The sequence below is a fragment of the Coffea arabica genome, chromosome 9c (genome assembly GCF_036785885.1).
Source record: "Coffea arabica cultivar ET-39 chromosome 9c, Coffea Arabica ET-39 HiFi, whole genome shotgun sequence".
Lineage (NCBI taxonomy): Eukaryota > Viridiplantae > Streptophyta > Magnoliopsida > Gentianales > Rubiaceae > Coffea > Coffea arabica.
This window is the reverse complement of record NC_092326.1, coordinates 33,519,034-33,535,526: the sequence shown is the minus strand read 5'-3', so window position 1 is coordinate 33,535,526 and position 16,493 is coordinate 33,519,034. Positions and strand designations below refer to the sequence as shown.

Below are 16,493 nucleotides of genomic sequence, written 5' to 3'. Positions count from 1 at the left end.
GAATTTGGAATGAAAGAGTGTAAATTTCCTCCTAATCTATTAAAAGGTATATTGTATTTTTCAACTCATTAGATAAATTCTTAATCGCGAACATAAACAAATAAAGTAACTTGTCAAAAAAGGTGGCCAATTTACGTTTCCCAAGGCAAACTATTTTTTTAAATGAATATAAAAAACCTATGCCCGAGACAATAAATAAATCCAACCATAGCTTAGAGGATTCAACTAAATATCTCCTATGCTTTGCGTGTCATAATATTTCTATTCATTAGAAAAAATATATCTTCAGAATGTAATTATTTTACTAGGTCTACAAATGTTATACACACTAAATGGCTCCAGATGTGTTTGCAGTTTGGGCCTGGACCATATATACAGATAGGTCCTATTTGCAGTCCTCTTGTAAAATTTATGACATGCTTGCTAATAATTTATCTTCGAAAACCCAATATCCTCAATCCTGTAGGCCCACAAATTCATAGAGAAAAAGGGGAGCATTTTCTCCAGTAGTTTAGCCCAATCTGATAATTCTAAACCCACGAGCCCATTGCTCTTGTAACGGAAAACTAACACGATTTCCATCGGTCAGACTTCTTTCTTTCTCACACATTCACACACTAGATGAAAGATCAAATGGAGCCAGCGGAGAAAGAATCAATCAAAGCAGCAGCAGAAGATATCTCCAGAGAATTCAAAACCCTTGTCAATTCTGAGGATTTGGATTCCATCAGGCAATTACAGCACCTCATGTATGTATATACTCCCTCCCTCCCTCTCCTGTGTGTTCAGAGATAGTTGCTTTGGTTTATGCTTTATGTAGATTCTTATATAGTCTTATTTGAGTCAAATGGATAAAAAGATTACTGGGTTCTCGAATTCAATTTTTTTTTTTTTTGTAATCTGGGTTTTGAGTAATATAGATGAATCATGGTTGCTACCCCTATGATTGAATATGCATATATGCATTTTTGTTTATGAAAATTTTATGCATACTGTGATTATTATCTTCCTGAAGTAGGAATTCATGTTGAATTTTTAGGCTAAAGATTTTTCAAAAAGAGTGAATTGATTATGCTGCAATTTTATGACTAGAAGAATGTTAGGGTGTTAGAGGTAAGGCAAGGTTTTATTATGAGAACTTATGCTCAAGCAGTTGGCAGTGGGGCAAGGTTATTGACTTCCATAGTGATTCATATTTAGTTATTTTGTGAGATGGACTATTCTTTGCACTTAGACAGGATTTATTTATGTGTGATGGCTTGTATCTGAAGCTAATGCGTCTGAATTGCTGGAAGAACTTTTGTCCCTGTGATCCAATTGTTATAGATGAAGGGGTGAATGAACAGAGTATAGCTGCTAGTTTAAAATGAAAAAAAAAATTCCTTTTTCCTTCTTATACATGGAAAAGCTGCGGGCTTCTTCTTATATGTTGTTTTTGTGCTATACATCTTTCTAATGATTTTTCATTCTAAAAGGCATGCAATATTTTATTTGATTTATTTCAATTGTCCATCCACCAATTGGAGTTTGTTGATGGTCCTTGCTTTGGTGGCCTAATTGTTTTTCTGTGCCATTTGTGTTTCTCACTTCCTTTGCTTTTGTGCTGTAAACTGACAGATTGGGACGACTACAGGACAGCAATGCGGTTCTTTCGCATTTTAATGAGTATTCGGAGCATTGCTTTGCAGAGGTCTCAGCTGATTTCTCTAGGAATACACGTCTCCTAAAATCAATGAAGTCAGACCTCGATTACATATTTCAAAAGTTAAGGTATTCTCGCTAACTTTTTTCTTTTTCATGGCAGTATATCATATGACTAGATAATATGTAGATCACGTGCATTGTAGTGTTGTTGATGCAGGACTTTCTCCTTCAGTTGACTTTTATTTTGATTGAATTGTAACCTAAGTGGAATGCATCCATAAGTCAGACATATCTCAGAGTAGTTTCCTTTCTGGAAATATATCTAGTTTAAGATCTGTGGGGAACTTTACCAATTCATTTATCTCACAAATAGTAGCCCTGTTATAATGGGGACTACAGAAAATCATTTTTCATGCAGAAAAAGAGCAGGAAAAGGAGGAAAAAATAGAGAGAGAGAGAGAGAGAGAGAGATAAAGGACAGGAAAAATTTTGCAAATGAATTTTTAACTAGGTTTGGACTCCAGACAAGTAAGGATTAATGGATATTGGATGTCTCATGAGAGAAGAACAATTAAATCATGTTAGTTTCTAATTGCGGAATGTGTCCACAATTATTCTGGCTTCTGTTGGTACCGGCCATAATTCTTCTGCTTCTGTTGGTAGAATCCCAAATGAAACCTTTTAGTTATGGATACTAGCTCAAACTGCTGAAACAAGGGTTTCTGGAAAATATATTAGCATGTATATGATTTGAATGTATGAGTCATGAAATGCCAATTTTCATTTTACATCATCACTTGACCAATATAGTAATCCTGATGATGACTCTCTTAGTGTCCTCTGCTGGAGCTCTAATTTTGCTCCTACAATGATCTGTAAGGTGACTTATAACACTAGGAAAACTGGTCTTGTTATTCTGAATGTAAACTTTATATTTATGTTTCAATTCTGTATGATTTATTTTTAAAATCTTTAGAGGCCAAAGGCTGAGTTACAAAGCCAATATCAGCTCATATAAATGACAAATAAGTCGAATTCAAACTTTAGAACATGGCAATGGTTATGTTGAATGACTTTCTGAAATTTTAGGATTTTTACTGGATTCAGAGAGATTCATCAGAAAAAGAATGACTAAAGTTGGAGCAAGACCTTGAAGAGTTTTGGAGAAAAAGACTGAAGAACCCAAAATAAATTTTTTCCAGCACAGAAATATATTCAGAACAAGTTATTTTGAATTGATCTGTAACATTATGCATAATCTCTAAAGTTTAGAGTGAATTTAAAAGTTAAATTATGAATCCTTTTAAAGAGGTGCAACTTGGTAGCATTGAATAATGAATTAAATTGCAACTGCATGTAAGATTAGCTATTTCTGGATATCTGATAGCTAGTTATAAAATTTTAAGGGATCCAGACTTGGCAGTGTCCACTGAGGGGGAGGAGGAGAGGGCAAGACATAAATACATGCATTGGGATTTTGGTAAGCAAAAAGAATACAAAGCCTACAATCTAGGACCAGTGACCACTCGTCTTCCCCCCACCCTATATTCTCAGCAAGTCACAGTAACCATTTATGGTCTAGATTCAATCATTCTAGTCTAGGAAGCAGTAGTTGAAAGTAGATCATTCTCTTCATTGTATATTTTTTCCCATCTGGTGGATCTAGATTGAAGTTCCTCTACATGGAGGAGAATTTATGACATCTGGGTTCATCTCCTGGTTAAGTGCAAATAGACAACCATAATTGGACTGCCTTTGAGTTCTCCAGCACTAATCATAAAGATCCTCTTTTGGACAGATACATGAATCCTAATGGATTCGAACTTCCATTGTAGATTATGGGCTTGGGATATATTAGTCCAGATATAAACATGTTTCAAGTTTCACCCTCTACTCGTACATTCTTTCCAGTGTTGATTGTTAGAGGTACATTTCCACTATTAGACATGGTTTGAGGATCTTAGTAACTTGACCTCTGAGGAGAAATTGTATAGCTATTATTGGAAGTTTGTTTTAATGTGTTAATGTCTTATTTTCTTTGTCTTATTTTCTTAGGCAGACTATGCACTTTAGATTGTCTGGAAAGTACTTAAAGGAGCAAGTGCTGCATTAAGGACCAGTCTAAATTAGAGGTCTTTAGATTTCTTTCCCCTTTATCTACCTGTTTTTCTAAAATGAGTTGTATTAATTTGTTACTCGCTTTTACCAGGAAAGTCAGAAATTGGAAAGCAAAACTCATGAAATGTGCTAAAATGGGGGAAAGTTATGTCGAATGTAAAATATCAAAACTAGTTTACATGAGACTTGGTGTTCTTTTTTCTGGGTTCGCAGATGGTTATTTTACTTCAATGGTCTATCTTTCTAGGAATTAATCATAGCATGTAGCTCTCTGGTTCCTTCTATTTGGTGGTTACAAATGAAAAATTTTCTTCAGGGAAAGAAGATCTCTAAAAACTGAAAATTTCTTGACTGAGAAATTGTTGAAGAATTTGAACAGATGTTTACTTACTAGCTTTAAAGAAAGGATGAAGTGATCGTCAAAAGAGGGGTAGGAGCTTCTTATAAGCGATGTGTGTATTTTAGTATAGTAAATTAAGCTCAGTGTAAAACACTCTATGATGCAGAATTATAGTAGAATTGTGTCCGGTTAGGTACCGTAACATTCGAATTTAGTTATAATTATTGACTTCAATTGCAGTAATATATTTTGAAACGTTTATGAGAATCACAATATATGCATCTATGTGGAGAAGTTTTGTGTAGAAAGAATAAAGTTTACTCGCCAAAATAATGTGGCGAAGTAAAGCTTCTGAAACTAAATATGATATGTGCAAGCACATGCTTTTACAAACACAAGCATGATTTGCCTTGTCAATAGAACAGAGAGGAAAATGCCTAGAAATCAAATATTTGGTAGTATTATGTTACCAAGTTCTGTGAAGAAGAATTGAGAAAAGTTTTGCATTAAAAGAATTTTCCAGTACAAGGTCGATTGTAGGACATTCAGAGGGGATTGGCCATTTTAATGTGATACTCTAGTAGGGTGGCTAGGCTGTTTTGATGTACCCACCAGAGTTATTAATAGGAAAGAATCAAGGGTACTGTGTGTTTAACCATCCCTTTCCTGATACAACAAGGATGCTATGAAGTTTCGAATATCTTGAGACAGACATCTCCAAGCTAACAGAATGCAGAATTCTGCTGAAATGCAAGGAAGGAGTAATACCCAAAAAGCTGGGAAAGAACCATTCTCATGCTTTAATAGGCTGCAGTTTCAACTCCATTGCAAGTATGGCCGCATAAAAACCATTGTTCTGTTAAACCAAGCTTATATGGGTATGGTGTAAGAAGTTTAACGATTGAGACTTAGAGAAAGGCTCTTGAACATTGAATAGGAGTTGCAATCTGGTAACCTGTTTCTAACAGAAATATTTCCTCTTCTTTTATTGTGCCAATATAAATGGGAAAAAGAAACAAGGTAACAAATTTGAGGTAAGATTTGGTTTTCCTGCTCTTTTCTTGTAATGCTACATCATTTTGAAAGAATTTTCAATATTTTCCATTGCTGCGCCTCATAGTGGTATGCTTTTGTGAAGAAGCTGCATAACGTTCTTGTCAATTTTTCTCGTTGTTGACATGTTGAAGCAGTTAATCTTCTTGTGACCTCTTCGCTGCATCCCTTGTCTTGATCATAAATTCATTCTTTCGCTATTGTTTCTAAATATTAGGAGCATGAAAGCGAAGATCTTGGCTACCTATCCTGATGCATTTCCAGATGATTCAACAATAGAAGAACTTGATAGAAGACCAGACCTAGAACTTCCTCAGTAAACTTTGGTCTAAGCAAGCTTTCTTGCTTTTTCATTTGTCTCACATTCTTTCTTATGGCAGGGTGCTTTAGGAAAGACTGACCATGTTGAGTTCGTGTAAATTAGTGGCATATCTATATCATGTATCTTTTCTTTCTTTTGGATGACTACATAATGTGATTCACTTTGCAATAGCATTCTATATGTCACCACAATTTACTGTCTAACAGTTTAAGGTAATGCTAGGTTTGATACAAAAGATTTTACAGTTTCAAAGTCTTGACTTGCCAAAGTTCTGCAGACTTTCACAAGTACAATTGCTAGGGCGGGTGTCATTTTTTGTCACGCTTGATTATATTTTTTTGGATTATTTTTATATATACTGTCAGTGTACACACTATCACCGTTAAATATATGAAACATATGCAAAATTCAAATTTAAATTTTGTCATGTATCATGCATCAAATTGTGATAGTATATACACTATTAGTGTATATAAGATTAATTTTTTTTTTACCAAAAGAAGAAGAAGAAAGAAAAAAAGTAGCTCTGTCTGTTTTAGTAAAACTTGTCTTCATCTAATGATCGGTAGAATAAATTTGATGGGAAATATAACGTATTTTAATGTGTAGAGTACATGTATAATTTTATTTTTTTTTTGTTTTTGAGTTTTGTACTCTCTAAAACATAGGGTTTGTTTGCCAAATGAGTTTTTGACCAAGTTTGTCTCCTACCAATTTTTTAACAACTTTTATTACAATAAATTCAAAAAAATTTCTCAAAGTTTTTAAACTATACACTTCAAAATACCCAAAACACAAAAAAAAAAATTTTTTTTTTCTCTTCCTCCTTTCTTCTTCTTCCTCCCTTCTTCTCCCCCATTTTCGCGGCCTGTCACCACTGGCCGGCAACTCTTTTGGTGCCGGCAAATTTTTTTTTTTTCTCTTCTCCCTCTCCCTTTCCCTCTCCTCTTCCCCTCCCCTCTCTCCCACGATCTCTCTTCCCCCTCCCTTCCCCGAAAGCTAAAGCTTACCAAACTAACCAAATTTAAGCGAAGTCATTTAAGAAGAAGAGCTCCATTTTAGATGGGCATCTGGAAGACATTTTTTTGCTCCCTCCCTTAATTATTTTCTGCAAGTATTTTAGTGTGCTTCTGGTTGGATTAGGCAATAAATTTGTCAGAATGACCCATATGGCTCGTTTTAAATAAATGAGTGACCATTTTTGCCAAAAAAAAAGAGTTTAGTAAGCCATTGGTGCAATTTTGAAAAATTTGATGACCTTTTCGGCCATTTACTCTAAACTTAATAGGGCAGTTGCTAACTTTACTAGTTAAGAGGTGTACCTACTAAGTATAAATCTGTTTAAATAGTTTTTTTTGAAATACAAATGTGAGATATATTTATAAGTAATAAAATTACTAGACATAAACACGCACATATTGAGTTTCTTTTTATCTACGCATTAATTATTCTACATAGATGGTCAAACAGTGGTGGCAATCAATTGAATCAAGCTTGAATACAGGTGTATTCAACCCCGAGCTTGAGATCGAGTGGTTAGACATATAATTTCTTCTAAAATTATAGGTTTTTAGGTAGTTTAACAATTATATATATATAGGTCTTAGGCAATTTTTTTTGAAGAAAAAATTACTCAAATAAAGGGCTGAATTAAGACAAATCTAGATAAAAAAAAATAAGCATAACAGACTTTTTTTCCTTGGAGATAATTGCATTTTGATTGAGTTATTGGTACAAGTAATGAAAATAACTAAGGAAAAGGGGAACACTTAAGGCAGACAAAAAATCCTTCTTTTGAACCCACCCAATAAAAAATCCTCCAATTCTCAAAAGAGAATAGAAAAAATCATACTTTTATACAATATCTTTATAGAATTCTTAGAATTCAATCTAATGATCAATAAATTAAGTTGAAGTCAATATCTACACGTGTCAAAATCCTAGTAAAAATTTATTTTCTTCTAGATATATTTCAATTAGGGTTGACAAACAACCACTATTCTTTATCTTAGTGTTGATATATGAAGTTGGATGAGCTTTCGAGTAGAATGTTTTTCTGAATATCCAATATCACCATACTAACCTACACGAGGATGAAAAGTTATAGGAATTTTATGGGAATAAGCATGTTTAAGACAGGAAATGACGATCCAGTGGTTACAAGGAGTTTTAGAATGTATTTGAAATTGTAAAGTATAGGATAAAACTTTATGAAATAGTTGGAGAAAATTATTTCCTAAGAGTATATCTAGTCCTGTATTAAAGAAGTAATGTTTCTACAATTTCCTTTATTTCATGGGTGTCTCCATTAAAAATTGTATATTGATAAGTATCTTGTAATTGATAAGTAGGTAAGTTCTTAGCTAATCTATGAGATATATAATTTCCATTAACACCTTTATCTATTAAAATATTACAGTTTGTCATATTTTTTCCATTTCAATAGCTAACTTCTATTTTATAACTTGTCATTTTTTTTTATTGGTATTCATATTTGGAAAATGGTGAGAACTACTACCTAAAGGGTCGAGTTCAATTTAATAGCCATATTCGAGTTAATTTCATTCTCTATCAAACTTGAGTTCAAGTCGAGCAGCTCGTTGTTTGTCACCCCTAGACTCAAACCCAAGCCTTTAGGGTTTGTTTGGTTCATAGGATTACACGGAATTGGATTACTAATCCTATGTCATCCCATGTTTGGTTGTGTTTTATATAATGGATGATATATTTTACCTAACCAAATTAATCCCCTATATGGAGGATAAAATAATCCCATCGAGGAAATCGGAGGTAGTATGTGTTATTCCAGGACGAATAAGAAGTGGGATGATGACGATTTGGACTTATTTGTCCTTTCTAATAGAACAATGCTTTGTTCTAACAACGGTAGAAACTTACCTTCTCGCTATAATATTATTAAAATTTTGGACTAATTTTCCCTATTAATAACATAACAAAGCTTTGGACAAATCTACTCCTACTAATAAAAAAAATTAAAATTTGGACTAATTTGTCCATATTAATGATATACCATAATTTTGAACTAATTTGCCCATACTATTAACAAAACAAAACTTTTTATTCATTTGCCCATATTAATGAAATAACTAAAGTTTCAGACAAATTTGCCCCTTCTAATAAAAAAAATTATGTTTTGAACTAATTTGCCCATTTTAATGAAATAACTTAAATTTGGACTAATTTATCCTTATTATTGATAAATTCAATAACTTGACTAATTTGCCCCTACTAAAATTTTTGACTAATTTACCCCTACTAAAAGCTAAGTTTGGGCTTACTAAAACCCGATTAATACCCCTAATTGTAGGTTTGTCAAGGAGCGTATTTTGATCTATAAATAAGTAATCGTACCTTATCTCCAATCAAATGCAGGTTGAGGCTACTTTCTTAAACATCCCATCTAACATAAAACTAACCAAACATTGGATAATAAGATTACTCATCCGAGGATGACTCAAACTAGGATGAATAATCCAACAATAAGTAATCCCCTGCCATCCGGTCCATGAACCGAACGCTCCCTTAGAGAAACTCAACCCTCCTATGAAACCTTTGAATTTTTAGAACTATAAATAGCTTGTGAACCCTTAACATAATTAGCTATTCTAGATCAATATACAATGTTAACTAACCAACTCTATAATTAGAAATTCTACCTTGAATAGGAACAAAAAAATATATCTAGATTTAGAAATTATGTATATACATATTGAAAAATGAGAATAATCTTGATACACGTTCCACAACAACAAATGCAATCGTTTACAGCTACCATTAATTTCTTGTGTTCGGCACATAATCTAGTAATGCACGAGATGAAGAACGATAACAAATAGCATATGGTAAGAATAGAAATGGATTTTAAAGCTCTTTGTACGTGATTTAACGTGCAATTCAAGAGCAAAAATTTGTAGATTGCTTCTCTTTTTCAATAATTTTGCTTAGAACATAAAGCGGATAATGAAGTGAAACAATGGCCAAATTGGCTTAGAGGTTAAATTAGTCTCATCCGCGAACCCAAAGCAAAGGTCAAAGATTCCACATTAGTTGATAGTTAACTCATAAAGTAAGAGTTTGTTCTTTCCATATGAGACGTTTTTAAAGGACAACACCATAAGATCCAATAAATCGAAAGCGGACAATACTTCATATGAGCTCACAAATAAATTTTAACTTCAACAACTTCAAATTGTTGGATGGTCTGTACATACAATTGACAATGTGTATAATTCGTGGTATAGATCCTAGCCATACATTAGAGATAAGGATTTGTATGTTTGAATCTCGCTGTGTTGTCAATACGAGAATTGTCTTGATGATCAATCTGTAAGAACCGAACCCATCTAATCTTTTACTTATGAAAAAAAATATATTAGAGATATATTTGCAATAAAAAAAATCCAATTTAACTGCTTCTTTTACTCTTATTAAAGTACTCTTTAGAGCACTTAACCAAACTTTGATAATTCTTCTCAAAGGTTGAATAGTTTTTAACAGTATGACCTAACATTTTAGAATGTGAAGCACAATCATTATGAAAATAATTATGAAGCAAACTGCTTAAATGCAAAAAATTTCATATAAACATGTTTTGCAAGTGCTCCTTATATATTTATATAATGCAATCATTCCTTTCAAGTATAACTAAAATACTTGGAGGAGGAATGTGTTGAATTGTACGGGAGAGGGATAAATAATGAGAGATCCCATGTTCAAAATCTCCCATCTATACTAAAAAAAAGAAAAAAAAACTTAGTTTGAGATGAACTAGAATTACAGATCTTGAATTAAAATCTATCTGTTTCTCCCCTTTTATTAAGGCTCGTCTCTCTTTTGCTGGAAAAAATTTTAAAAAAATGAAAAAGAGATGAAGTGGAGCCAAAAAAAAAGGGTAAAAAAAGAAAGGAAAAACAAAAGGCTCCTCAACTGGTCAATTTTGGAATTTACCCCCAAATATCATGCAAAAAGCTTGACTCAGTTCCCACTTCATGCTCCACAGGCCATGCTCCCTAAAACCCCACTTTTATTACCCACCATAGCATCCTAAAGACGAAGTAGCAACGTTTAGCACTCTTGATACATAATACTACCCAAAACAAGATGAAAGAAGCTGGCGGCGCCGGCGACCAGAGAAGCAGCAGCGGTGGAGGAGGAGGTGGGAGCATGAGGAGTGCTGTTGAGAAGGAGAGGACAAAGCTGAGGGAAAGACAAAGAAGGTCCATCACAACCAAGATCTTCCACGGCCTCCGCAAGCACGGTGGCTACCCCCTCTCCCCTCGGGCCGACATCAACCAAGTCCTTCGCCACCTCGCTCAAGAAGCCGGCTGGATCGTCGAGCCCGATGGCACCACTTACCGCTCCTCCTCCTCCGCCTCCACCATTACTACCACTTCCAATGTCTGCCCCCTTTGTGGCAACTCCAAGAAAAGCAGCTTCGTGGGTTCCGCCACCATTGGAGAATGTTCAACTACGGCCTCTCCTAGCCGTTTAACCACTGCCGGAGACTCCATTTCTCAGCCCACCACCACCACCACTGATATATACCGTGATCATATGCATCATTCTCTGGTGGCAACGTACATGTACGGTGGTGGTGGTGAAAGGGGTGGTCGGGCCCATTATATGACTGCCGCAGCAGGGGAGAATAAGCTGGGACAGGGACAGGTGGCCGCGGCGTGGTCGCCGTCGACGTACATGGAGGTGCAGTGGATGGAGGCCAGGGCTTCCAATCAGAACACTCCAGCTGGGTCTCCACGACGTCGTACTTGAGGTCTAATGTGACAGTTTGACTGTTGACTGAGACCGACTTCCCAGCTTTTGTTTTATATTTAAAGTGTTGCCCCTGAATTTCCCCTCTAATTCACATTGGGATAAGTTTTGTGTTTTCTGACTTTTTTGTTTGGGATTTTTTTCTCTATATTCTGGGGTGTTTAATATTAGAAGTTTCTACGTCAGTATTTGGGGCCTTTAATGAATGCTTATTTAGGTAAATGACTAATTCCGTTAAACAGTGGAATGCAATATGGCATCTTGCTTTTGTATTTATATTATTTATTTATTTTTATATGCTAGAATTATCTTTAATAAGTAGAGACGAGTCTTTTTATATATTTTTTTAAATAAGTTATTTTTATCTGATTGGTAATTGTTCTTTGTCTTCTCATTCCTTTTTTGTCTTGCATTATTCTATTTGTGAGACAAAGAGAGAAAATTCACTGCAAATTTGGAAAAGCTATTCCATCAAAATACAATCACTAAAGAAAAGGCAAGTTTTGAGAAGAAAAGAGTAAGAAAATTTCGGGTCTTAACCACAAAATTTATACAAATGGAAGGGGCAAAAAAGAAAAGGGCGTAAAATATGGGTCTGATCAAAAGCCTTGTGACCTTCTAACAGTCATCCACGTTGCAAATTACCTCTTAATGTTGGCAGAAGTTTATGATAGCTCTTCGAGAGAAATTTTTTTTTTTATATAAAAAAAAGAGAAAAACTCTCTGAGAGAAATATTTCGAAATCCTTTTCTCAAAGAAATGAGAAAAAAAATTTTTTTTTTTGAAAATGTAGGAAAGTTAAAAGATCATATAAACTAGAAATTAAAGAAAGAGGCGAAGACTTTTTCTTTTCCCTCCCTCTAAAGGCCATAAAAATGCTGAAATGTCCTAAGTGGAAGTACACAGGTAATTTTCTTTGATGTAATGAATCTGAATTCCCCAAGAAAGAGAGAAAAAAGAGATTCAGGAAAAGGCAATTAATCTGATCTAGTTAGGTTATTCATGAGCGCTGCATTCATTCGTTCGTTAAAGAATGGTATATTGCTCAAATATAGACTAACTACCATATAAACTCGCATTACTGCTACTAGACTTCAAATTATATGCAAATACAATTCAAAAAATTTTTGTTTCATCTAAGAGGACAGATTGATCTGAGTCCACTTTTTTTAACCTCTTGAGTTCTTTATGCAGGAGAGAACGAATCAATCATTGAACTAAAATTATCCTACTGCAAAATTTACCAACAATCATCACCTAATATAGCCACAAAGAAAAAGGGTCAGAACATCAGGCACACCGGTTATAGGGCCACCCTTGGCAAATGTAATTGCATATCAGGCTGCCTTCTTTAATTTGCCATTTTCAAAGTTGTACCAATGAGGAGTCAAAAATTTGCAGAGCAAAATCAACTGACTGTTCCAAGGGTGAAACTCCATAATGCCCATAATATTGGGGTGAATAAATTCTCCTGGATTTCTTTCTCTCATGGAAGCTTCAAGACCCACCCAGACAGCCACCCAATGCTGGTGTAATCCTCCAAAACCCATGTCTCCAAATTGTTCAGATCAGTTCTAGCATGGTGAATTCTCCCTTCAGAAAGGCCCTAAAACCTACTACAGCCGCTCTTTCATGGCAAATCCCAGACTTGCATGCATTTCCTGACAGGATTATATACCCCAGCACTTTGAACTGATAATCTGTCCAGAACATAACCTGGCCAACCACAAAAGCTGGCATGTGATCAGCACCTAAAGTGACTGTGAATCACCAGTATCTCCTTCCATCATGATTTCCACCTGACCATGTGAATCGCCATTTATGGACTTTGCTTTAGCCTCAAATATTGCACGTCTCAATTCTAGCATAAAAAGTCAAGCAGTGATCCAGAGTTAACTGAGCCTGGATTGCATAGGACTGAACAACAAGATCATTTCCAAGGTTTCCATACATGGCTTTTAACAATGGCACCCCAAGAACGAGAAAGTTGTTCAAAAAACCTAAAGAAAATTAATGTGGTGATGGACAAAGAAAAGCTTCCTTTTTAGCTGCAAATTGCCCATAAGCCAATATCTATGTGATAGGGTTTAAACATGTGCCACCACTTCACAGAAGCGAAGGCCAAGACTAATGTTGCATACAAGGGAGCCAATGGCACTCACCACCTTATATACATCTCCCCCATCTATTATCTTTGTTATATAGCAAGGGTTGATGAATTGGTGAGATTTGGGAAGAAGAGCCGAAGGGTTCGAGTTGTTAATGAGATTTTGTTGGGAGAGATTGGGGAAATGAAAGAAAAACATTATCCCTATATACAGGATGATGGATCTAGGCACTTGTCACTGCCAATTACCAAGCAATGATTGAAAGCACTTGTCAAGATGCTCTAATATTTCAATAACTATTGGCCAGAAAACATGGGTTTAACTTCTTACTTACTACAGTATAAGGATCATCCATATAAAACTTACAATCGGCTGTTATGGAACCATAATCGCTTCATGGTCTTTGGAAGACAGAAAACCTCTTTGCTTATTTATCTTGAGGTTTTGCCTACTCTCATTAAAGATGAAACTATTTATTTGAAGGAAGTTGATTACATCACAACTGGCATGTTCATGATTCAGACAAATGGATTAGGGCAGATGGTCATCAGCTATCGGTCCAATAAGTTGATGGTCTGAATGGATAAATTGAAAACGCTTTGTTAACAACAAACTCCAGGGAGAAAACTGTTAGTCTTAATGCACTTATCAAAACCTTAATATTATAGTGAAAAGGTAAGTTTACACAATTATTAGAATAAAGCATTATAGTAAATAAGTCCAAACTGTTATCATCCCACCTCTTATTCATTCTGAAATAATTCATACCCCCTCCTCTCATGGGATTATCTTATTAGGATTAATTTTTTCAGATGAGATGTATCATCACTTGTATAAAATGCAACCAAACATGGGATGATATAGGATTAGTAATCTAATCTCATGTCATACTATGAACCAAACGAACCCTAAGAAGTTTAGGTTGTTATTTTTTTTTCCTTTTCCAATTATATAGTTTCACTCTATCAGGAAGCAATGAAAAGGGTGGAGGAATGTGTAAAAAATTTAGAGGGTGCAATTGTTTGGAAAATAATTAAATTCAAGATGATGCATACTAACTTGTACTTTTTTAAAGTTGACATGATTTTGTTTATTTTTGTTTTTGGAGTGGGAATGTGGCCATCGCCAACCTCGAAATGGCACAACCTAGTTTTGAAATAATAAATTTATATTACCACAAAGGAATTGAAGAGGGAATGGTACAACCTAGTTTTGAAACAAAAGAATCGAGTAAAACTAAGGATTGCTAAATTGGCGATTTTCCCATTGCTTTACCTCATACCCACAAATTTGTCAGCGCATCTAATTGCTTCTGGAAAATTGACTATTAACTATAAGGAATAATTGCAAAAACCTCCCCTGAAGTTTCTAATAATTGCACTCGCCTTCTCGGTGGTTTAAAAAATAGTATTGATCTCCCCTGAACTTAAGGTTTTGATAGCAAATTCAGCTCATGTCAGAGAAAGTGCCATTAAAAAAGCCTTTTGAGAAGTGAGAGAGTAATTTTGTTCCATATATACCCTTTTTGCCTCTTGTGAAGTTATATTAGCAAAGGAATAAAAAACATTTAAAGTTGGAGACAATTAGTAAAACTCAAGGGATGTAAGTGCAAAGAAAACAAGTATAGCAGCAACAACATGAAGAAGTTGCTTTGTACCAACACATTTTAATCTATTGAATTCTACAGCCAACACATTACATGACATAATCCAATAGTAGCAAAAAACCAACAAATTCATTCATGAAATTTGGAACATAAGATTCAGCAAAATAAACTAGTCTTGAATTCTAATCCATATTACCTATCTCTTAATCTCAATAGCTATACAAAATAACAGTAATGATAAAACACATGACAAATGAAGCATCAACTATAGTTTTGGCCCAGGAGCTAATAGGAGCCACGCATATCATTCATCATCAGCACCTAACTATCAATCCTTTATATTCAATATAAAAGACTGTTGATCAAATAAGAAAATTCATCTGTGATTAATATAAGAGAGTTTCATATTGTCATGCTTTATAATATATCGATTTTACACAAGTTACCATATTTCATACATAGTTATGTTCTCTTGTGATTGACACAATGGTTTCATCATATAACAACTAACACCACAACTTTGTGTATTAAGTTGAGATGACAAAGAATTGCTTATCTGTTGTCTCTTGAATCCTGCAAATTTTTAGCAAAAAAATTCTCAGATTTTGCCTTGATTTTTGCTTTCTTTCTCCTTCTGTTTCTTGAATGTTTAAGATGAAGTTAATTCAACCAAAACCACAAGAACTTATTCTTTTAAGGAGCCTTGTCTGGAGGTTTCTTTCCCCTGCATTTTTCTTGCTTCTGCTTCTCTTCTATGCAAATAGCATACAATTTAGATTGTGCTCTCAAATGCTGTCAATCACAAAATGATGCCATGTTGGAGCATTAATTGGTGCCATTTCGTGGTGCCATTTTGTGAGTGCACTTGTGGTGTCTTATCCAGTAAGAAAAAACCATTAATCTTGTTTAATTAGTTATCATACACTAACTGGCCTAATTTTTTTTTACCCAAGTTTGTTCACTAACAACCTTAAACTCTTCAGCAGTAGACCCCAAATTCATGCTAGGGGAAGTCAGTGCTATTTTTGAACCTCAGGGGAGGTGAGTGCATCAAAAACTTTAGGGGAGATTTATGCAATTATCGCTAACTATAAATTGGATTATTGGTCTTCTCATGCTTACGTACGTGAAAGGACACTGAATTACTTAATGCGAGTTGGTATTCAATAGTTTCTTTGTTTCTTTTCCCCGTTACTTTGGTTGTAAATCTTGCTTTTCTTGCAACCGGGTAAATCTTACATCAAAAACAAATTAAATTGTCATTTTCATCTTTGATTACCATCTCCTAGGTCCCGACTGCATATAAAGAAACTTCAGATTACAATGAGATGATTCATTAGCACCATTATTGAGTTGCCAGCGTCAAAAGAATGAATTTGATTGTTGAGCCCTTTGAATATCTTTCAAGATTCTTGAAATTGCCATGCTGCTTATAATCTCAATTTGAAGACTGGCTTTACAAAGCAATTGTTAGAGTGGGGAAACTTAATACACAACTACACTTTTAGATAG

General features: G+C 34.6%; 1 protein-coding gene across 2 annotated transcripts; it reads left to right on the top strand.

The window, feature by feature from the left end:
- The first annotated feature begins 569 nt into the window (after positions 1-569).
- LOC113707917 (kxDL motif-containing protein LO9-177) lies at positions 570-5,729 on the top strand. 2 transcript variants are annotated; one of them, XM_072065156.1, is made up of 3 exons: positions 570-749; positions 1,618-1,770; positions 2,734-4,600. In XM_072065156.1, the coding sequence occupies exons 1-3, from the start codon at positions 622-624 to the stop codon at positions 2,777-2,779; spliced, it is 327 nt and encodes a 108-aa protein (XP_071921257.1). In that variant the 5' UTR covers positions 570-621; the 3' UTR covers positions 2,780-4,600. The 2 variants fall into 2 exon arrangements, with proteins under 2 accessions (XP_071921257.1, XP_027086116.1); XM_027230315.2 differs by lacking the exon at positions 2,734-4,600 and adding an exon at positions 5,373-5,729 and having other exon boundaries at positions 574-749.
- The last annotated feature ends 10,764 nt before the right edge of the window (positions 5,730-16,493 follow it).

Coding starts and splice junctions, on each gene's coding strand:
- LOC113707917 (XM_027230315.2), top strand. CDS start 622: ATGAAAGATCAAATGGAGCCAGCGGAGAAAGAATCAATCAAAGCAGCA. Junction 750..1,617: donor AGGCAATTACAGCACCTCAT/GTATGTATATAC, acceptor GTAAACTGACAG/ATTGGGACGACTACAGGACA. Junction 1,771..5,372: donor TACATATTTCAAAAGTTAAG/GTATTCTCGCTA, acceptor TCTAAATATTAG/GAGCATGAAAGCGAAGATCT.